Genomic DNA, 23,736 nt, shown 5'->3' with positions numbered 1-23,736 from the left:
AGTATACAGTTACACTCATAGAATGCAGACATGTCCTCTTAGAAGAAGGCTCTGATTCTCTTCTATCATTCTATCATCTGACCGTTTTCTCTGCTTACTTGTCTATAATACAGATTTCGCATGCGACTATCCGATTAGCTTGATCACGTTCAAATGTTCATATTGTCATTGATGATTGGGGAACTGACTTTTACATAAAGAGTAGGATTTTCAGTCTCACCCGTTAAAGTTTTTCTGCATTGTTGATTTTTACAATTTTACAGTTTCGTGGTAACTGGAGTAAAAACCGTATAACATCCAGAATGTATAATGTATATCTGACAAATCAGCGAACCAAAGTAACTGAATATCTTAGATAAAGTGGAGGACCAATAGTTTTCTAGTATAATGAAGAAAGACTGATGTCAGGACAAAGTATTATAACACATATGTTAGCAGTGTTATTATTGCTGCTGTATTTACCTAGTACATCAGCAACCATCACCATACCTACAATCAAACTATTCCAAAACACCATTAAAAAATGGGCAATAGATCTTAAAGACGACAAGGATCGAAGGTAGGTGCGATAGGACAAAATAGCCGTTTTAACTGCTTGAAAATGAATATGATAGGATTAGTCGTGCGAGAGGCACATAACGATAATAAAACATGTTTAAAGAGTTTAAACCATTTCAGAGAAAGATGGGATCGTTTGGTTGAAGCGGTGAAGTCGGTTGAGAGGACCACATCGGGTGTGGTGCTCAGCAGTTTGAACAGATTTGCAGTTGCGGTGAGATTCAAGCTGGTTGCTCCTTAAACATACACACCATTCTAGGACTAAAGTTCTAACATGTTCTAACATATCATGTTGATTGTCGATGTAATACTAAACAATGTCAATATTTCACCGAAATATACAAATTTACTTAGACCTTAAAAGCCACTCGCCCACTCAGATAAGATATTTGAAGAAAATCAGATGTATCGCTAATGTGATATAAATCTTTCAGAATAATGAAGAGTTTGAGAATATAGTACGACCTTTGTTCGAGGGATTTAACATGTCAGCCACTTTAGCTGGTTTCTCGAAGCTTGAGAACAAAGTGAGGAAAAGAAGGAGGAGTAAAAGGTCACTTCCTAAAACATTTGACTATTGGGAGAATACAGTGGGTCTCAGCACTCCTCTCAACCAAGCGAGCTGTGGCAGTTGTTGGAGCTTTCCAAATGTAAGATATGGGAATCTTAATTATTTCTGGTCAGGCTTGATAACAGTAAAATTATATCTGGCAATAACTTTCATTCTTATATCTGACATCTGGGTGACCATCTAGGAACCATAGCTGTTATTTAAAAAGTTATAAGGCCTGATAATCTGAATCGTCTGTGAAATCAAGCAGAGTTCCTCTTTTTATCGTATCAACAATTTATTCGTGCAAATTTTTCCAGGTGGGAACGATGGAAGCTCTGAACAAGCATTTAACAGGAGATGACACGGAATTCTCGGAGCAATACTTCGTGGACTGCACCTTCGATTACTCGGGATGTGCTGGCGGTGTTGTTAATGAAGGGTACAAACTGACGAAGATGAGACAGTATCTTGTCTCCGCTGAAGACATGCCCTATGCTGCAGACTGTAAGTTAACATTCCAGTCATCACAATTGCAGTTTTTAAAAATATGTGCAAAATTAACTATTTTCTCTGGCAAAATTTGTCATCCCGATTCCGATTCGTAATCAGCTTGCAGGTTCTATGTAATGTCACCCAAGACTGATCTATTATCAATTATAAGCGCTGTCAAACTATTATAACTACTAGCAGGAACCCGTCTAACCCTAAAATGGTGTCAAGACTGAAGAGACTAAAACAATTATTACCTATTTAATTCGCGTTTTTTACACCACTTGGGGTACCAAATTTTGGGCTCTAAAACTCCTATTTCTTGGCCTATTTTTTATTTTTTCATGCTGATTTGGAGGCCATTAAAGCATTTGACCCAGTTAGGAACCGACCGGAAATCCGGCTGAATCCGGTTCCGGCCGGATATCCGGCTTCAAAATCCGGTTCCGGTTCCGGCTCCGGCTGGAAAAAAATTTGCCGGATTTTTGCCGGATTTCAGTTTTTTTTACCGAAAAAAATCAAAACAATATTTTCGGCTAATAATGAACAGGGTAGCCTGAATCGTGGAAAAAAAGTGGTTTTCAGAAAAACTTTAAAAAAATTTTGACTTAGAAGTTTTTCGGTCCGAGTCGTTCTCGAGACGTACCTCCTGTATCGAGAGCTCCCGCTTCCGAGCTCGTGTTGCAAAGGGGAGGCCTGCCTTCCAAGATCACATTACCGGGGAAACTTCGAGTCCAGAATTGTGTATCGATGGGTAGGTGCGGACTTCGAAAAACCGAAAAAATATTTTCGGCTAATAATGAACAGGGTAGCCTGAATCGTGGAAAAAAAGTGGTTTTCAGAAAAGCTTTTAAAAAATTTTGACTTAGAAGTTTTTCGGTCCGAGTCGTTCTCGAGACGTACCTCCTGTATCGAGAGCTCCCGCTTCCGAGCTCGTGTTGCAAAGGGGAGGCCTGCCTTCCAAGATCACATTACCGGGGGAAACCTCGAGTCCAGAATTGTGTATCGATGGGTAGGTGCGGACTTCGAAAAACCGAAAAAATATTTTCGGCTAATAATGAACAGGGTAGCCTGAATCGTGGAAAAAAAGTGGTTTTCAGAAAAACTTTTAAAAAATGTTGACTTAGAAGTTTTTCGGTCCGAGTCGTTCTCGAGACGTACCTCCTGTATCGAGAGCTCCCGCTTCCGAGCTCGTATTGCAAAGGGGAGGCCTCCTTTCGAGATCACATTACCAGGGGAAACCTCGAGTCCAGAATTGTGTATCGAGGGGTAGGTGGGGACTTCGAAAAACGGAAAAAATATTTTCGGCTAATAATGAACAGGGTAGCCTGAATCGTGGAAAAAAGTGGTTTTCAGAAAAACTTCGAAAAATTTTAACTTAAAAGTTTTCGGTCCGAGTCGTTCTCGAGACGTACCTCCTGTATCGAGAGCTCCCGCTTCCGAGCTCGTGTTGCAAAGGGGAGGCCTGCCTTCCGAGATCGCATTACCGGGGGAAACCTTGAGTCCAGAATACAGAATAGTGTATCGAGGGGTAGGTGCGGACTTAGAAAAAACCGGAAAATATTTTGGGCCACCTCCCTGGGCTAGCCCCCGGCTATAATCGCAAAATTGGCAGTATTTAACCTTCTGATTATGAAATACGAAATATGAAGGTCACGTGTTCAGGGTCTGGGTAGCTACTTAATTAGCTCATTACTGCAATCACGTGACTCAGCTCTAGACGCCAGACGGTGATTAGTACTGTACTAGACAGTGCCTGCTTACGAACAACCTTATTAAGCACCTCTGGTTGTAAGTCACGTGACCCAATGATACTCAGACTTGCATGAATTCGCACAAACGCGCTCAACCAGGGGTCTGGCAGCATATGCCAATTAGATATCATTTCTGATTATTACTCGTCTAGTGTCGTGACTCGTGTTATATTGTGTCTGCTACGTACTGCTTGTTTAAGCAATGTCTAGTAGTAGATAGGAAGATTTGTAAAAAAACTATATCTGTTCGGACGTTGAAGCCGCCCTAAGTCGAGTCGAGTAGTAGTAAATCTAAAACATCGTCCGTCTGGTTGTTCTACTCAGAAGAAAATGGGATCCCTTATGCAAGCTGCAAGAAGTGCTCGATGAAGATTAGGCGTGGAAAGGAAGGAAATTTTCCGGCAACATCCGGCAAAAACAGGCAAAATCCGGCAAAATCCGGCTGCCTTTTATTTCACTCTAAAACCACCGGTTCCGGTCCGGCAAAATCCGGCTTGCCGGATTTGAGATCCAAATCCGGCTGAATCCGGTCCGGCAGCCAAAACCCCAATCCGGTCGGTTCCTAGACCCAGTCAAAAAAGATTCAGTTGTATATCTTTGACGGTTTTTGAAGAAATTCGCGTTTTTTAAATTTTTTATCAATAAACTTTCAAATTGTTACACAAATACATCATTTTATTTCAAAGAAAATATCGCCGAATGACCTTACATGCCTTGACAAGTGACCGAGTGTAAACAAAATAAGGGACACCGAAACACCAGTTGACCAGTAAACTGATCATAGCAATTACATCGGGCCCTAAATGCACCTATAAGTGAAGCGATGCTGCAACCAAGGCATGCTAGGTTTATTCCATTGAACTAATAAGGTTACAGCCTAAAATATAAATATAATAAATAACAATGTACCATAAATCATAATTATAAACACACTTTATTTAACATATTTTATTAATTATACTTCATATCAATTTATATTTAGACAATATAGTTACATTAAGGTAAATTGTTTAACTGTCAGAGGATGTTATATGGTCGTTTAGAACTGTCCAGAGGTACTTAATTAAATGGGTTTTAAACACGGATGGCCTTGAGATTTCCCTTAATTCATAAGGGAGTTTATTCCAAAGAATGTGTGCTCTGTAAAAGTAAGACTTAGATATGCCCGAACATCTGGTCTGGCTTGACGTAAGGTTTTGTGGAACTTGAGGAGAAATGTCACTAATCATACTGAGATCGTCTAGATGTGATCGCCTTAACCTACTTCCCATGAAACGTCGTAAGTAAGGTGGAAATGTCACAACTGACATGTCATAAAAAATATTATGAAAATATAATATATCCTTGTAATCAAACCTTACCGAGAGTGGAAGGATATTTAGTTCCTTACACGCTATGAAATACCTTTTTTTGTCCCTAAGGCTCAAGTAAATATCATTAAGGATCCACTTGATACCTCTTTTTTGTATCGATTCAAGTTTCTCCACCGAGGTTTCTGAATGAGGCCGCCAGACAATTGTGCAGTGTTCGAAATGACTTCTAACCTGAGATAGATAGAAGGCCCGACGTTTTTTAGTGTTCTTGGTGAAGTAACATGTTCTTTTTAGAAGGCCTAACCTCTGACTAGCCTTAGAGTATATCATATCACAGTGATGTGACCAATCTAACTTACTATTGATATGTACTCCAAGATCTTTTTCAATGTCTGTGTATTCGATAGCCGTTTCATTCATTGAGTACACAAAATTAACACTACGATTCATAGAATATGCTCGGGTAATAGAAAGAACGTGACTTTTTGAAGGGTGAAACACCATCTTATTATGATGAGCCCAATTTTGAAGACTGTTAATATCCCGCTGGAGCAGCCAATGGTCATCCTGGGACGTGATTCTACGCCATATTTTTGTATCATCAGTATACATGGTTATATTTGTTTCCGGTGACAAATCCTCTGTAATGTCATTAAGAAAAAGTATAAATAAAGTAGGCCCTAAAATTGAGCCCTGGGGGACACCTGATCTAACCTGACAGGGAGCAGACATTTTATTTCCAATGACAACCCTTTGGTATCTGTTTTCAAGGTAGCACTTGAAGAATCTCAGTAGAGATGCATCAATGTTATATTGTTCTTTGAGCTTCAACAGAATTATGTCGTGGTTGACAGAATCAAAAGCTTTTTGGAAATCAAAGTATATTATGTCAGTGCGAACATTGTCATTGAGAGATAGGGCTAAGCTGTCACAGAAATTTACTAGCTGAGTTGTACATGATTTCCTACTCATAAAACCATGTTGACGTTGATCAATAAGATGTTCACATCGATTGAGCAATTCATCCCGGATTACTTTTTCGTAAACTTTCATAATAATGCTTGTCAGAGAAATTGGCCTATAGTTGTTAACTTCAATTTTAGAGCCTTTTTTATGAACTGGAACAACGTTTGCCATTTTCCAATCTGCTGGAATACATCCAGTTTTATAAGAAGCTTCAAAAAGGATAGCAAGAGGCTTAGACAGGCTCACTGAACAGTACTTTAAAATTCTTCCATGGATATTGTCGGCCCCTTGCGCTTTACTTGGATCAATATTTTCAAGTAAACCTTTGATTTTACAAGTGTCGAAATTGACCTGAAAATCACGGTCACTGGAAAAGTCGATATCTATATCATAATCACTACCCTCTGTAAACTGTTCGTTAAAATATTTATTGAATAACTCACACTGTCCTTGCGGATCGGACCGTAGGCAACCATTGTAGCTGTCTGTTTCAGGAATGCGATTAGAGTTTGATTTAGATTTCACAAAAGACCAGAACTTTTTGTTAATGAGATTTCTGTTATCATCATCTTCAAAGTTTGCGTCCAATTTTGCATCAACGAGATTTTTAAAATCCCTCCTAGCTTTGGAAAATTTTAAATATTTTTTTGGATTAGAAGACTGTTTCCATTCGTCATGTAGTCGCTCCTTTTTTCTACATAAATCAAAGACATCTGAGTCAAACCATGGGGGTTGAAATTCATCGGAGACAGATATCTTAGGAATATGTGAATTACAATGAGAAGTGAAAATAGTATTGAAAACTGACCAGGCCTCTTCGACTGGTTTACCACTAAGTAGATGTTCCCAGTTTTCAGAATTCAGTGCATTATTTAAATTAGTCCAATTGGCCCTTTTGAAGCTATAGATTTTTCGTTTGGTAGACTTTTTCTTTCTAGCGTTAAGTCTTATGTCAAAGTTGATGCCGTGGTGTCAGTAAAATGGCACAGATAAATATATATATATCGTCTCGCTTTATATATAGTAAGATATATAAGTGTTAGCGTAAGTAAAATGATACAATCCGCAGATACGCCGTGCAAAATACTGGAAGACATCGTCAACTTTAAAAATAACGCCATGACAAAGATATGGATACAGGATTTCGTGCCACTCCAATCAAGTGAGGTTGGAATGTTGGAAGGATTAACTACATCTCCAGTTGCGTTTGGAACTATGATAGGCAATGACCTCTTCGCCTATTCTGGAGGTTAGTTACACTGCCTGGGTTTATACACAGTTATCCATACACTTTAAAGTATGAACCATCGGAAGACACCCCAAAGATAACATGAATAGTTTAAGTCTAGAACATGCTACGTTTCACATTTGCAGGAGAGTATAGAGACACACAGTGTGCTACTAACCCAATGCCTCACGCCATGTTACTAGTAGGATACACTGACAAAACACTTCGTGTCAAAGCAAGGTAAGATCATGATCACATGTGTATCAACATTATTAGGAATCATCACCTTTACTCCTCTGATTTGGTGAAAAAAAGAACATTTTCTTTGAGACTTATTTTCAGTTCTCAATCATATTTTGAACTTCATCAAACAAAATATCCCAAAGCTACGGAACTGATTTTGGAGACAATGGATATATTGACTATGCTCGTGGAGACGAGAGTCTCCTGAACTGTGGGTTCTACAAGAACGCCTTCTCACTTTTAGCTACTTATAGAAGAGGTAACAATGAAGACTATAATATTTGTGTTCAAGATGTTCATTTTATTTACTTCTCTTTAATATCTTGGTAATGAAACGTAACTTTTCTGTTCTGCCAGATCTGAAGTATGCATATTGTAATGAGGGGCACCCGACGACCTATCAACAATGCAAAGATTCTTGCCAAGCGATGGATACAAAACATAAAAGTGGATGGGATTTGGCGACCATCCCTACAGAGTATCATAACAATCTGTTAGTGGATAAATTAGCAGATGATTATCCTGGGGAGAAGACAGATGACAAATTTAAGCTCTTTTGGATTGGGTTATTGTAAGTTACATACATATACTGAAGCTTGATTGTTTTTGTTGAATGAGTTCTATAAAAGGGGTACTATAAAAGTTCATTTGAAGATTACCTTTTAAGACCTGTTCAGGTAATGTCTCGGTTCGCAAAACCAATGAGAAATCTCAAAAATTAATTGCAATTATTTACAACAGAGATGAAGATAGAACTGGAGCATACAGGTGGCTGGACGGGTTTACGCCGGCTAACTATATCAACATACCGAGTCATGGTAGAGGGAATCATTATGGGTTGATAGATGAGAACTCTGGTGAATGGGTCACCAAGAATTCTCTCACGTTTGAAGCAAGGGGTCTCTGCAGCCGGGCAGGTATAAAACAACCCAACATTTTATCGCCTTATTAGTTATTTAAGTATATTGACCCCTTATCTATTCATTAATTTGTCAAGAAGAATAAGTAGAATCGTGTAACTTATTACACAGCTTTTTTCAGAATAACCATAACCCTTCTTTCCAAATACAGTGAACTGTTGGAACATAGAAAATGCAGTCCAAAACGGGAATGTTAGATTTAGCAAAGCAGATTTGACTGAAGGCACAGAGGCAACGGTCAAATGTAAAGAGGGAACACTAGTGGGTTCAGATACGTTACAGTGTATTGGGGGACAGTGGGATCAGCCTCTTCCATTATGTAGTAACGGAGGTAGTAAAATCTCATTTCAGTAATCAGTTCCCTAGTTTCTTAGCGGATTGAGTTAAGAGTTTTTGGAAAAATTGCATAACTTTTTAGAAGTTATGCAATTAGAATTTAAACGAAGATGCGTTGATGACGATTGACGATATGCCTTTTTCAATTGCCAGTTTTAAACTTCTTTCCATCAGGTTCAAATGGCAATGCCCCGTATGATGTTAATAATGGTGAGTGTACTGTGATCAAATCAGATCTGTTCATCCTAGAACCACCCGAGGAGGACTTCATTGCAGATGGAGAAGAGTTGGAAGCAATATGTGTAAACAATAAGAAGATCAGCCAGACTATGACATGTTCCAAGGGTGTATTTCAGCCTGCACTTAATCCAAAGACACTTTGTTCAGGTAAAAGCTTTCAAACAGCTAAAGCTGGACACTCGACCTTATCTGCAATTTTAGCCCTTCTACTTGGACTTTTAATGATCTAAAAATGCGTCACTAATTAAACTTTTTTTTTAATGATGGCATGTTTACGGACACTGCTTAACGATTCCCTGAATTTTTTTGTCTTTTGAGGCTTTTTAGATTGTTTAAACCTTTTCTGTTTTCGATGTAATATAAACTATCGGTTGATGATTATGTTGTTAAGATTTTGCAGAGTTAATCTAAGCAAGATTTAATTTTGTCCCATGCCCTCTGAGCTGGATTCTCACAATCGGCAATAAATAAACTGACAACCACCCCACAAGATCAATCAACTTAATAACACCAGAATGTGTGTGTGTCTGTGTGTGTGTCTGTGTGTGTGTCTGTGTGTAATTTCCGAACGGTTATACAAAAAAAACGGTAATAGTTACGGGACTGGTTTTTTCGGTATAGTGCCGACAAAACTCTGACGAAGCCAATAAGCAAATTTTATAAAAATCGGCCGGTGGTAAGTGGTTTAATTGATGGTTTTGTACCACAAAATATGTTACATAAAATGGCTTGAGAAGAACGGCAAGAGTTACGGGGCTAGCTCTCTCTCTCTCTCTGCATATGTAGCGTATATATTACATGGCGTATATATTACATGGTCATATAATACTATAAACTTATTAGGGGAGGGAGTGCTCAAACGGTCTGTTTGGACTGTAGAGAGAGTTCATACTTTCATACGACAATGTAATGCATGTTCACAAATATGATAGGCTGGTGTGGTGCATGGTGTTAAGGGTTAATTTCTATTGATTATTGATTAAGAATTACTATCTTTTAAGCATACTATTGGATACGTGAGGGCACTCCGAATAGAATTGCTCGCCTAATCCGGGTTTTGACTCAGCGGGTAATTACTCCTACCCTTTTTAACTGCGGCAGTGAAATCCCGGCCGTAGGCCGGGTTACACTAGTCATTAAATAATTTCCAAACTTCCACAAGTGCTAAAAACACTTGCAAACTCAAATTAGCAGATCCACGCACCTTGTTTGGGAGTCCTTGGTCCAGCTGCCAGATGGTGCAGAAGAGAACACCCCTCGTTATCCACCAGATTCACATTACCGCCCTGGTCCAGCAGGTACTGTAATATCTCCACGTCAGCCGTCTTCACCGCGTGGTGCAGCAGCGTCTGTCCGTCTGAGTCTGCCATATCCAGGTAGCTGGCAGAGGGATTGTGGAGTTTAGTGGTTTTCTGGCTAACTTTCATTAAATATCAATTAGTCTATATATATATATCCCTTACTATTCTCATGGCATTGGCGAGCCATCTGGAAACATTCGATTGATCATGGTGATAACTTTAAGATATTGGGCTGGGTATCTCAAATCTGTATCATTATAATTTCATTCAATACCCAATTACTCTTGACCATTAGCAGTTAAATATAGCTGATCCAACGTGAATGAAATTTGATTGGATGGTTAATACCACTCGTCGAATGTACATTACGAAAATTTTCCCATAAAAGTCACCAGTAAGTAGGCAAAGAAACATGACATGGCAGCAAATAGCTACTTAGTTCAATTCAATGAGGTACTGGGTATTGACATAGGGTTGTTATTGCATGCAACCAACGGCTCAGAGCTGTCTTCATTTGGTTCAGCCGTCTCAGCCTAGTAGTCTGTGTGTCGTGCCTATAACTGCGCGAGTTCTTATTTCACGATGTTTTAGCCCCGGTCACGAAACCTGGCAAGAACCTTACTTTAATAGCCCTAATAGATGTGGATACTGGCGGGGAGGTGATCATTGTTTGTTTACTTGTTTAGAGCCCAGTTGTTGACTCTAACTGTACTGTCCGGAACACGATTGGAAAGCAGTTCATCAATCTGAATGTCAACCGATCTGTCATAGTGGAGCAATAGCTTGAACGTTAGCAGGAACAAGAGCTGGAAGGAGAGCAAGCAAAACAATACTATTTTTTAGGGCACGGACAAGGGTAGCTGGCTAGTCGCCAACTTCTCCACGCCACGCGTTGGAGAAATTCCAAGAATTAGCTGCTTTGGCAACGTTCCCAGGAATTCTGTGTAAAAGAAGTGGACGGTTACGATGTTTCATATCACGTGGTGCGCTTTCGTGTCACGTGGTATAGGACTCGGCGTATGCTATTGGTGGCACGTGGTACGCACGTGACGCGCCCACGTGATCGCGCGTCTAACTGTTCTACTATTATCGAGTTTCTAATCAGCAGTATCATTGATTATTGTAAGTCGGAGAATTGAATGATAAACATCAGTTAATTAATAGTGAGCACATGTTAAGCAGGCTGAGGAGGTGATCATTGTTTGTTTACATTTTAGGTGGAGCACATGTCAAGCAGGCTGAGAAGGTGATACATATTTTGTATTATAGAAGGTTTGTAACACTTGTAACGCCTTCTTGTTACCCCCCTTTGAGGGCCCCGAATTATTTTCTGAACGAAAGCTCAAAAATAACCGAGAAATCAACCTTCTTATTAACTCATTTTGATGACCGTTTCTAACCTAAAATTGCACGAAAAATCGATTTAGCTAGGTTTCAGAACCTATAAACACTTCCTTATCCCTCAAAATCGATGTTTTATAGTTTAGAATGCGAGCAACAAGCAACATATATTTTGATCCTTCGGTTCTACAGCTCTTGACCTAGGGCTGAAACCGAAAGATCGAGGCAATCCTCACCTTAACTGATCGAACTTGAGCGAAGAGCAGAGTACGACAAAACACAGCAGGTAAGCAACTCATTTTGGTGACTGTTCCTCACCTGTACAACGAGAAATCGATTTAAGTTGGTTTTACAGCCCAATAACGCTTCCTTTTTCCTCAAAATTGTTGTGTTACTCAAACAAAGAACATGTTGATTCTGCAACGAAAGAACAAGGAGATTGTCTCATTAACAACTCGAACAGGTTCTATCACAATTTTCAGAGCAGAGCACGATATAGCAAAAGTCAAAAGAAACACAATAAAGGTATATAACAATCATAATAACAACTGAATTATATTTATTCGGACGACGGGCAGCCCTGATGTGCTCCGTGATCCCGACCAATTGTAATAGAGGTGTTCTGTCACGTGACGCTGATCCGTCCAATCACAACAGGAAGAGTGAGCAGAGGGACATTATATCGTATGTTTACCTTTCTTATCTGTATTTGACCCTTTGTTCACATTGTTATCTCTGCCACAGGTTGGCAATTTCAAGGTGCTCTTATCTGCAGACTGCACCTCGGTACACACGCCATGATTACGTCATACAGAACTAGAAATTGTGTGAACCGTGATCATTACAATGTAACCGTGCCCACTGCCCATGTACAATATGAGATTTTTCTGAACGGGCCCCTATAATTTTAGGTTAGAAACGGTCATCAAAATGAGTTAATAAGAAGGTCGATTTCTCGGTTATTTTTGAGCTTTCGTTCAGAAAATAATTCGGGGCCCTCAAAGGAGGGTAACAAGAAGGCGTTACAAGTGTTACAAACCTTCTATAATACAAAATATGTATCACCTTCTCAGCCTGCTTGACATGTGCTCCACCTAAAATGTAAACAAACAATGATCACCTCCTCAGCCTGCTTAACATGTGCTCACTATTAATGTAAACAAACAATGATCACCTCCCCGCCAGTATCCACATCTATTATAACCTAATTATTACCCTAATTATAACTTTATAACTTTAATATATTAATTATTAACCTGGACCTCGCTAAACTAAACATCCTGAATCCTAATTGTATATCTCGGAGTTAGTGGTAATGCTTCATGAGGTTACATGGTCATGGTGTTAAAATACTGCCACTCATTCTCTCAAGTAACAATCTTAAAAACTTGAAAATCATGATTTTACCCTTTTCAAACTTATGTCCGGATCTCGATTATCAAGAGTATAATATTTGAAGCATAATAATAGCGTGGGATCACCTGACCGGGGCTCCCAAAAGAGATCTATAATTTTACCAATAAGTCCACCAACGAGCAGGTTTAGTGCTATAAGCTGCAATAACTTGCTAACAACTTCCTTCTTAAAACCAATAATTAGTTATTACCACAACTACGAGCCACGCAGCTCATTTTAATTATTCTCCTCCTAATTTAAATGAGCACCGTATTATATTACTGTATTGTTCTCTTAATTACTCAATTCCATGAGCCGTTTATATTCGTCTTTTGAGTTTTGGGAATCGTCGCTCCCGAATCCAAAATTCTAATTAATGATGGTTAAGCCTGAATGATAAACCAAGGACTATATAAATGGTACAGGTATTGTGCATTGTGTTGTATATTCAACATTTTCGCCGATGCCACGCGGACGTTTGTTTATATCATTGTTTTATTCATGACACCTACATTACGTCATGTTTATGGCTCTGTTGGAGAAGGAACAATTCTGTGATCAACCTAAACCGTTAGAATGCCTCAGAAATGACAGGAGCTTATTGCTCAATAAAGTGTCAACTTCACAATGGCGTTTCGCCACCTCAAAATGACACATTTGTCGTTTCTAAAGTAAGTATCTTAATTTCTCTTTTGTTAAATGCGGCTGGGGACGAATCACTTTGAATTTTCTCGCGAGATTTGGAGGATAAGTTATCACTGCAAGGTACTGCTGCTTAGTACGGCGTTCCAGTTGAACGCATGTAATAATGAGCCACAAATTGCAGGAAACATTAGGTCCTCATTGCTTCCACAGTTGCTATGCTCTCTAGAAACATTATATAGGCTGCGGGAGAGAGACCAAGGAGTTTAGCATTACGTAGTGCAGAGTACAGTCTGGATATTGTTTTTACCACAATTTCAGCTGGTTTTTGTGCAGTATTTTCAATTTCAAGATAATTTCATGGGCAGAGTTTTCGATTTCATATGTTTCTGCGGAAACATGGTGGGAAACATTGATCTTCATTGGCTTGGTCCTCCACAAACAACCATTTGTACGAGGCTTAAAGAGGTAAACACTATTTGGGTCTTGGTACAAATTGTTCTGGCACTCATAGTCCAGCTTGAACTTGCTAAGTTTCATTTGTCGTGAAGGAGAACAACTGAAGTCTGGAACAAATCACACTCCACCAAACACGGAAACGAATCTAAGTTCAGACAATGTGATCAATGTAATGACTCCTCTCACAACATTAGTAGGACCTCCTCCTAATATACCTACTCTCACTACCACCACACTTCCACTCAGCCACTGGATCTCACCATTACTGTTTAATCCCATTCAAGGGATTAGGATCTGACATTTGATACCTTGGATTATACTCGGTATTTTGTGTGTCTCTCCCCACACCCAACTCTAGATACTCATGGATATTTTGGATTCTTTCATTTGTCATTGTAGGTAATTGTACAGGTTTGTTTTGTTTACATGTCGTTTTGGAAGTAATGCGGGGTTTTTTACAATCGTTTCTGTCTTATAATCAGCCTGGCAAATGGGATTATAACTCTTTGTGTTTTCTCCACTACTCAAAGTTAACCCGGAATTTAAGGTAGAGATGTATTCAAGGATTTCGCTCCTATAATACGTCTTGATTTAGCTATAAGCTGTAACAGAGCGTGCTCTATCAGACCTACAATTAGTGCATGTTTTAGGTCATCTGCAACGTCCCCCAGCCCCCACCGGACGTATGACTTGTTGATAAGCGAGGGCGGGAGGGGCAATACATGTTAATAATATCCATGTTATCCACCTGTTTTACTTTTTACATAGGTACCGTAAGCTCTATAGAAATATGTCTTGTAGTTACATTATGTTCAAAACGTACTCTTTGTTGCCAATCTAAATGTTAATTCTACAATAATTACTTACGATTTGCCGCAATGTTCCAACAGGTTCATTACAGTTGACAGAGATTGTTCTTTGATAGCTGTTATCATGTCGTCAAGCGCGTTGTCAAAATCCTTCTCCTGAAACGTAATGAGATGATCTTATTTGACCTAATAAAGTCGTCAAATAATCATATAATCAAATAAATGACACTCTCATAATATTCCCGCTCCATTGTGGCGAATTAAAACTCCAAGTGTCGTCACTCGTAATATGTGCCGTTTTGAAGTCCACAGAATTTGAACTGACCGTCATCTTGCAGAGAATATGATAGTTGTACGGACAAGGTCCCATATCGAGATATGATGTTTCCCATGAGGACATGTAGGACTAGCGGAAACAATGCAACATAAAAAAGAGTCGTAACCAGATACGACAAGAAACTTAAGATAGTGTTCAGCCATGAAAGGTAAATGTATATATTTGACCAAGCAGTACAAATGACGCAATAATGCATTTACGATAGCACCTACTCCGAACTTTTACTTCTTAATTTAATCTTGTGTTCTTGCTTTGGGTGAATCTCGAAAACACATACTTACTTGCCAGGATTTTTTGTACTCCAAAAAGGTGAGACAAAAAAAGGAAAAATTGACACCTTTTGATGAGAGAAGAATAGTACTCACGTCTAATTATAGTTCAAGTAATACGACACCTTAAAGACATAACAGCTGCCGTTCCACTGTACATGGAAGAAGTGCACTGCTCATTAGCTTTTGTATCTTGACTGTGTCAGTCCCACGCTCCCACGCGCTATATAATCAGTGGTCTTCTCTTTGTTTAGGTTATTGAGCTTTTCTTATATTAATATATCCGCCTTAAACTTGTATCGCATCAAAGTTGAGCACTTATTTCGAAAAAGACCGCCAAAAATGCGTATTAGTTGGACTTATGTAATTCGATGATAATTTATCAACCGATATGTCTGAAGCTAGTGAGTAGTCCGACCATCATTTCCATGAATCAAACTATTGTTCACATAGTTTCAAGGAATCCACCACATACCAACAAAGCACTCAACATGCTATGTTACGTTTTTAATTGCATCTCGTAAAACTCTAAAACAATTAGCCTCAAAGATCTCTCCTAAAATGAATGGCTGGCAGCCAAGATTCAATGGCGTGTAAGAGCGCTAAAAGAACGCTAAAAGAACGGTATAGCACTAACCTTAGAAGACAGGACCAGCGAGACGTCTATCTCCCTCCAGAGGGCGTTGTACGAGTCCTGAACCTTGTTACAACTACTGCACATACTGTTCACCAAACACTTTCCACAGAGGGGAAGGTTGCAGTGCCTGGAAGGGTGGTTTAATGTGAGCTTCTCAACCAGACCGAGTCAGGAACTTGTGGTGGCAGCGCAGTTATTGGTTATGTAAACCTTTTAAACGGGGTACCATGATAAGCGAATTGTTCGCTGAGTTTTGCTTTAATACTTGTGCTTACTTAACTAGACAAAATCAGATGTTTTGTGTTTGTCGGGGCGGGGTTATGTAAGCCTAAATGTTTACTAAACTTAGAGATTTATGTAGGATAATATCCATTATCCAATGATATGGCGATCTTGTTATGCTACAATCTAAGATTCTAACCATGTGTGCAGTCTAATTTTGTACTTGGACGATATACCCGCAACCGACCAAGCCCCTATAACAATGTTAGTAACTTAGGCTGTTATAGTACAGACTAGTTAACAGTAGGATATATCAATTTATCACCGCATATTCGAATGAGGGGCAATGAGGGAGTTGATACCCGAGGTGCCTCTACAAATATTAGTCATCAGCCATTCTCATTAATATAATCAGATAGTTGTATTAACCAGGATGATGTAACTGTAGAGTGTAGTCTGCAACTATAACACATGCTGTGTAAGGAGTAACATTGGATCCTCCCTCTCTTACTCTCTGCAACTCCAACTTCCCGCACGCAATCTGTCCTCTTCTATAATCAGCTACTGGTACATTGTTTGTGGTTTAACTCCAAGTTTAGAGCTCTTTTGTTTTGAGTGATGGGCACTTACACAGGTAGATGTAGACAACAGCCAGCTTATTTGAACGACAGTTTACGATAACTTGTGCCTCTCGCGGAAGGCTGTGCCTAGTCAGAGTTGGAATTTGGTTTGCTTCATGCTAATTGTGCATTGAATATTTTTAGATCTAAATTCCTAGTACATAATATGTAATTTGTAACCAATTTCTTTCGTGAAGTTGACCGATTTATTAAAGTTACCATTGTGGAAGACAGTAATCCGGACCGATTCAGCCAATAAATCCATCGAGCACTCCAAAGAAAAGTGTATTTCCTAGATCTTGCCGGGAAATCGTAAATTCAGACCTGCATTCTTTTGTGCCCGGTTAATTAAGTTGCCGGGATGTCAGAAATTTAATAGATCGGGCTAGTTGCTGCAGATTTTCGATTCTTTAATAAATGCCCACTTTTCATTTCCGCGGTCCCTTTAGTAGTGCGAGCCCTGCAGTGCGAGCTGATCGATTTAGATCTGACAGTGTTCATCCGATACCATTTTATTTTACAATAGAAATCACCACATTTAGCAGCTTCAAACTTGTACTCTAAATATAGCATTCGTTGTCTGTTACTAATTAAGGTTTTTATATTGAAAGGACTCAGTTTGTATTATTTTTGCAAATTTAATTTCGGTTATTCGACGCTGACCACACGAAATTGCAATTCCATCACAAACATTTTTTTTGAATTTTCACTTTAATCAGATTAAAGATTCTTACTAATACTAAGTCTAAGACCCATTCTAGTCTGGTTATAGTACGGGTTAACAGGTTGGCGAGAAATTGTCGAGAAATTGCCTCCAAATGATATATTTGACGGATTCTCAAACACGGTAATGCACAATAAACCGCGCCCGCAATTATATGGTCCCAAAATAGTAAATACAATTAATAAAGTACAACAAATTGCAGGATGTGATATGTGAAACAAGCAGTTCATATTGTTAGCCAGGGCGGGCACACTGGCCAATTCAGAGCTAACAATATTATTGTTCTTGATAACATGAACTTTTTCAGTCTCTGTCATCCTTCTGAGCTGTAGTTTTAAGCTTCTTAAAGTTAAAAGCTCTCCTCTTGGGGGTCGTTCACATATTACGTAATCAGCTGAGGGGGGGGGGGGATTTCCGAATGATTACGCTAGTGTAATTTTGATACAATAGCTATGTGTAACAGAGGAATTTAATTCTCCCTTTGAATCAATCAAGCTAGATGATTTGTTGTAAATACTGAGATCAAACTATCAATTTACAGGCTATCGTCAAACATGTTGCAATGCGTCATCTTCAGTGACATAAGCCTAAAAATTGTAAAAAGTTAGTAAACCCAAAATTCCTTTAAAAATATGAACACTCTTAAAACGGTTATATAATTAATATTAAGATGTTAGGAGTAAGGGAAGGCCAAAAGGATTTATACTTTTATAGTGTTTATTCCCAAAGGTTTTAAAGTCTTGAGTTGTTGAATATATTTATGTTCACGAACTTCTAAAGTTTTAGGACTAGAATTATCAATAATTGCCACATTGAAAATGTTGTTAAAATCCTCCCTTTGTCTAAAACCATGATCCAACAAATGTAAGCCCAAACTATATTCATCACTTGTTTCATCTACCTTATCACCATTTAAAGTTTATAATATTTGACCCTATGTTCTCCAGTCCTAACCCGTAGAGAGCGAGTAGTGCGACCGACGTAAGCCTTTCCACAGAAACTACATTGGAATAGATAAATGATGTTGTAACTCAGGCAGTTTCCAGGGGAAGCTTTAACCTTCTTGCCGTTCACTTTGAATTCATGGCTGCCTTTGACAAGTTCGCAGCATTTGCATCTTGGCATATGGCATTTGCTGGTTGGACCATGTTTAGCTCCTAAAGCAAGTTCTTTCAATTTGACGAGGCGAAATTTTAGGCTTGGCCCTGTCTTCTTGGTGTAACTGAATATTTTCTTCCTAGGCGTGGAAGCTGTTGAGGAGGTCTCTTGGGATGTTTCAACAGTGTCACTTTCACTGAAACTCCTTGTTCTTGAGAGGTGTTCTTCATACTTCTTAGTCACAGACACCAGATCATCATCACTACCATAAGTAGATATGACCCTGATTAGAAGGTGTAAAGATGTCTGGTCATCAGGATTCAGGAGTCTGAACTTTGCGTAACAGTGATCTTGTTGAATTGAGAACCTTATTACTAATGTTCTCAACCATTTTCCTAGGGTAACACGCAGCAAGGAAGGCTTTTTTGAGGTTGGCGAGGTGTTCTTTGAAGCGTTCTTGGCAGTTGATGATCCTTCTGAGTCTAAGGCATTGAGAGTACACGATACCGGAATAGATATGGTTTGGGCGAGAGCTTTTAAAGTGTAAGTATGAACGAGAGTCCGTTTTCTTTATATGAACAAATCCGTTTCGAAAGTGAACATTATGTCAAGGAAAGATACGTATTTACCAGGATCTTCTATTTGGTACTCATCAATGATTAGGCCATGGGGCCGGGGAGGAGTGCTTTGTTGACATCTGCAATCCAAATGTTGAACTCATCTGTAGTTCCCTCAAACAAACCTGCTCCGTCGTCAATGTAACGCCTGGTTGATACGATCTTCTTCATGAGCTCTGGGTTACTATAAACACATTTGTTCATTAGGGAGTAGACTGCTATGTTTGCGATTTGGACACATGGTGATCCACCCGTAGGGATACCAATGAGCTGTATGAACCAATTTTGATCGACCACCCCAACAGAGGATCTGAGGCTTAATTCCACCAGTTGTGTGAGCCATTGGCAGAAGTCTTCAGACCAATCTTCTCTACATGATGACATAGCGGACCTCAAGGCCTCTATGACGAGTGTTAAAGTCGTAGGTAAACGATCTGAAGCCTTTCTTCTGTACTGGGGAATGTTCAATATCCACGAATTCCAACCATTGAAGGGCATCGGTATGTGTAAAACTGATTACGGAGGGGGGGGGGGGGGGGTTAAAATGTTCCAAAAAATGATTACGTAATATGTGAACGACCCCATGTCACCAGTTCTGCCATGGCTGATGTAAATGGTAGCCCTCCTTAAAACGTAGTAATTTTGAGATTCAGATCGTCGTAAATCTGAACTCCGATATCAACACACATTTCTGTCGAAACTTCGTTCATAGCTAAATGACCATCATGAGAAGGCACGGTTGAGATGATCGGGCGTTTAGCATGGTATTGTTTTCTTTCTAGACTAGTAACACATACGATAACTAACCTGCTACTAGTACTGCCACCCCACGTGCAAGAAACCAGCGATGTAATAATGACTTCCTACGTATCGCTTTGTACACTCCACTAGACTCATCTCGACCACTATATCCGGTACGGGAAAGTCTGTAGCCGTGATAAGAAACCACCATGAAGCAACTCATGTCTCTCGGACACTGATCAGTATTTGAATGAGTATTGTGTATCTTAATAGTTTTCGGACGTTATCTGTATTTGAGAGACAATTTTATAATTTATATACGAGCTATTTCTTGATTGTTTCACACTTCATATTTCATAATTTGTTTCACACTTCATATTTCATAATTTGTTTCACACTTCATATTTCATAATTTTATTACTAGGTGGAGGTGACGTTATTGAGACTTTGGGCGGCCATAAACCTCGTGTTTTAAAAGTTGTCCTCTGTACTTGTTTCACTGACCCACGCTTTATAGCATTTATACATTTCGGCCCATTTTATATGTTTGTTCGATTTGCTGTACATTTGTATATTTGCTATTTTGTAAAAGTTTCAAATCAAATCAAATCAAAATCATGTGACTGTATGTCACGTGATAAAAAGTCAGGGTATTACCATGGTAACGATTACAATGGTAAGCCTTTTTCGTTCTAGTAATACTAGGTGCTACCTAGATAGCCAGTCTAGAATGGATCTTAGTCACTGATTTTGAGTATTGACAGTAAAACAGCGTGATAGATAGTGACCCCTCTAACCCTTCACTACCTGAGATATCTATCAAGTCATGTCATATTAACCAGTCACCACCACCCAACATGTCGCCTCCCTGGCGCCCGCAACATACCAACCCCTATAATATGTTAAAGTAGATACCATGCAGTAGAGAACCTTAAACTAGGCTCCACCAGGATGGTTATTGGTAATAATGAATATCGTGATCAGCCGATACTGGCTACATAATCTACATAACGCCACTTGTAATTACAACTTCCACAAATCTGATAGCTAGAGACTTGACTGGTACATGACGGTGTGGTGGATACCCACTTAGTGGGCCGGGGGTACAGCCACGAGATTCTTAATCGTGTGGCATTGCGTAATGTGTACAAGCTTTGAATATTGTTCACCACTATTCTGTGTTATAGCCGATATTGTAAGGATCGTGGTAGCTTTGTGATTGTATGTTGGCCATTTTTGATTTTACGCGATTGTTTTGTACAAAGGACGGGTAAACATCTACCTAATTTTTATTGGATTTCCCTCAGCTTGAAATGAACTACAGCATAAAATCACTCATCTTACTGACAAATTTATTAATACCTACTTTTACGTGTAAGTTTTCGCGACAGTTTCACCTATAAATTCGTGTTATAAAGATGGGGTTAAACTCAAATCAGCAGTTTAGTGAGTTCAATATCTATTAACCCTAAATGGTATAAACATTTTGAAAGGTTGTCTTGATCCGAGCACTTCGTTCCCTGAATCCATTAAAGGATTACAGCACAACCAAGAGAGAATGTCACGCTAATCGTATTATTATAGATATTAGTATTACCTCAAACGCGACTTAAGTGCCACCAGGTAAGAGGGTCTCCTAAACCGACGGGTACTGAGGAGTCGATCCTAAAATAATTCCCTTTATGGCAGAAATATCTCCCGTGTCTCTAACCTCAGTTTTGGTAGTGTAGTACTATCCCTGATATTTCGGCTGTTGTAAGTGTATGAGAGCTAGTGTATCAGTATCACGAATACACTGCTCATGATACCATCTGATATGTAGATCTGTGTAAGTCAGTAGAGCAGTAGTGAGTTAGTAATCACAAATACTGCTCATTTTCTGATATTTCACTTTCTGATGGATGATCTTTGCGGGAGGTCTACTAACAGCCACCTTGTTGGGAGCGTTTAATTTCACTTTAACTTCCACTGCGACCACATCATCTGCTGCATCGCATATGAACATGTTTTCCTTCATTTCACTGTGAATGAATCAAGCAACATATTGCTGGGTTCTAGTCTGAACTTTCAAGTTTGTTGGATCCAGACGAAATGTGTTTCTCCTTGCTTGATCAACCACTGGTGACTTGCACCTAGAAATGTTAGCTTGTGCGACGACGCAAAAAGGGCTGTTTTCATGTAAAGTCTACTCCTAGTCTTTCCAGTCCTCGATTTCCCTGAATTTAAAAAAGTTCAGCTTACCAAATACCAATTTGTACACGTCATAGCGACATATGTTAAAATATAATAAGTAAAAACACGCACATTTACATTTTAGTAACGCAACCTGTCCGATTACACCAGCTGTAGATAGTATTCGACAGCTCTGTAGCTACAATGAGAAGTACAGATACAGCTACACATTAGTACACATTAGCCTAATGGAACCAGATCTCCTTAAAACGTTATATCAGTATCACAGGATTGTATACTTTGTATTATGGTAGAGCCCTCGTGTGGTGTCCATTAGCGTTTGTATCTTGTGTCTACAGCTATTTTACATATTTACCGAACTTAACGATCCGCTGCATTCCTGTGGTTTAAATATTGTGTTGAGGACGTCTTGGATCCGACTCCAAGGCTCAGCCCTTTATTTGTGAAACTTGTCTGTCTGGAATTCAGCCAGTTCCAAGCTGACACTCGTGTGTATCTATATGTTTTCCCATTAACAGGTATTAAGTATTTACTATTTACGTGTTATTAGTATTAATCTTGATTAGCATTGATACATGCCACCACAGATCTGAACCCTAATTGACACAATGTTAGTTTTACTTGCCACCTTAATCGATACAATGTTAGATCTACTAACCACTCCTTGAAAGATAGCATGTTTTACAAGCTACCAGCATGTCAACCCCCTGATTAGCCGTAATCAGGATCGTAACAGACTGTCTCCTAATAGATAATGTAATGTATTATCTACATGTGTTACCACCTGTTTGCCCCTTCTGGACAATCTCTGTAGTTTTATACTTAAAATTGTTGCTTTTGTTGCCAGGTTCTAGTGTTGATCGTAAATTGTAGCCGTGAACGAGCACTGTGTTTACATCTTGCTACCATTCTACGGTATCGTTTTTTAACTTTAAGTTTTAAACTAAGAACTTAAGTCGGATGAGTTTTTGCCATTGATTCAGGTGATCGTATGGAGAATGAACTCGACCATTACCAAAGGTAAGATCATTGCCAAAGATATGAATATTTAGACTTGTAACTGCTGAAACACTAGATGGGAGAAGACGATGGGAGAAGACGATGGAGTCGGTAAGTTCACTAGATGGGAGAAGAAGATGGGAGAAGACGATGGAGTCGGTAAGTTTGAAATAAAAGTAATTTTGGAACCAATTTTGGAGCAAATCACTTTGGAGCAAATCACTTTCTGTGAACACTACTATATTTTGAAATTATTAGAGGACGTCTGACGCGGCGAGATCACAATCTTAATAACGCAATCCAAAGAAACAAAGAGAAAGAAGAGAAGAAGAGGTAATTACGACTACGTGACTAGCGGCGTCCCCCAGGTATGAACCAAACAAATTTCCATCGTTTTCATAAACACACAGCCATTACGCTATTAGTAAGACGATGTTTAGTCATCATGTACGGCTCTTCAATTTTACTGTAATCTCTGTTAGAGTTTAAAGTTGTGTTCACCAACTACTCAAATACACTGCCAAGCACAAGGGCGGAGGATCACAATGTCTATTTGCGACAGCTTCAATCTACTGCAGCGATCTACTGAACAGCAGAGTTTATATTTTCAAGGGTGTGGACTGCTAAATAGCTACTTAGCACATAATAGCAGTGATTATCGCAATTGAGGTGGCGCTTAAAACACTTACCTGTAAAAATATAATGGCGTAATAGCTTCACACAGTTCATTCT

The 23,736-nt window shown here is 39.1% G+C and overlaps 2 protein-coding genes across 2 annotated transcripts in view; one reads left to right on the top strand and one right to left on the bottom strand.

Moving 5' to 3' along the window:
- Window positions 1-23,736, bottom strand: part of LOC134814309 (early endosome antigen 1-like) — a 71,622-nt gene that overhangs the window by 12,355 nt on the left and 35,531 nt on the right. Inside the window, exons 5-7 of the mRNA XM_063822438.1 lie at window positions 15,791-15,917; window positions 14,606-14,703; window positions 9,805-9,980 (exon numbers count right to left, since the gene is read on the bottom strand). Coding sequence (XP_063678508.1) covers window positions 9,805-9,980; window positions 14,606-14,703; window positions 15,791-15,917 — 401 coding nt within the window. The remainder of the gene's footprint in view (window positions 1-9,804; window positions 9,981-14,605; window positions 14,704-15,790; window positions 15,918-23,736) is intronic.
- LOC134819954 (uncharacterized) lies at window positions 155-8,952 on the top strand. Its single transcript, XM_063830121.1, has 12 exons — window positions 155-201; window positions 356-559; window positions 679-772; window positions 993-1,208; window positions 1,429-1,615; window positions 6,703-6,882; window positions 7,008-7,101; window positions 7,248-7,363; window positions 7,462-7,675; window positions 7,846-8,021; window positions 8,176-8,355; window positions 8,535-8,952. Exons 2-12 carry the CDS (start codon window positions 402-404, stop codon window positions 8,828-8,830), a joined length of 1,911 nt encoding a protein of 636 aa, XP_063686191.1. The 5' UTR covers window positions 155-201; window positions 356-401; the 3' UTR covers window positions 8,831-8,952.

Source organism: Bolinopsis microptera, chromosome 1, assembly GCF_026151205.1.
Source record: "Bolinopsis microptera isolate Bmic1 chromosome 1, MBARI_Bmic_1.0, whole genome shotgun sequence".
NCBI lineage: Eukaryota > Metazoa > Ctenophora > Tentaculata > Lobata > Bolinopsidae > Bolinopsis > Bolinopsis microptera.
The sequence above is the reverse complement of the archived record's forward strand: the minus strand, read 5'-3'. Positions and strand labels throughout refer to the sequence as shown.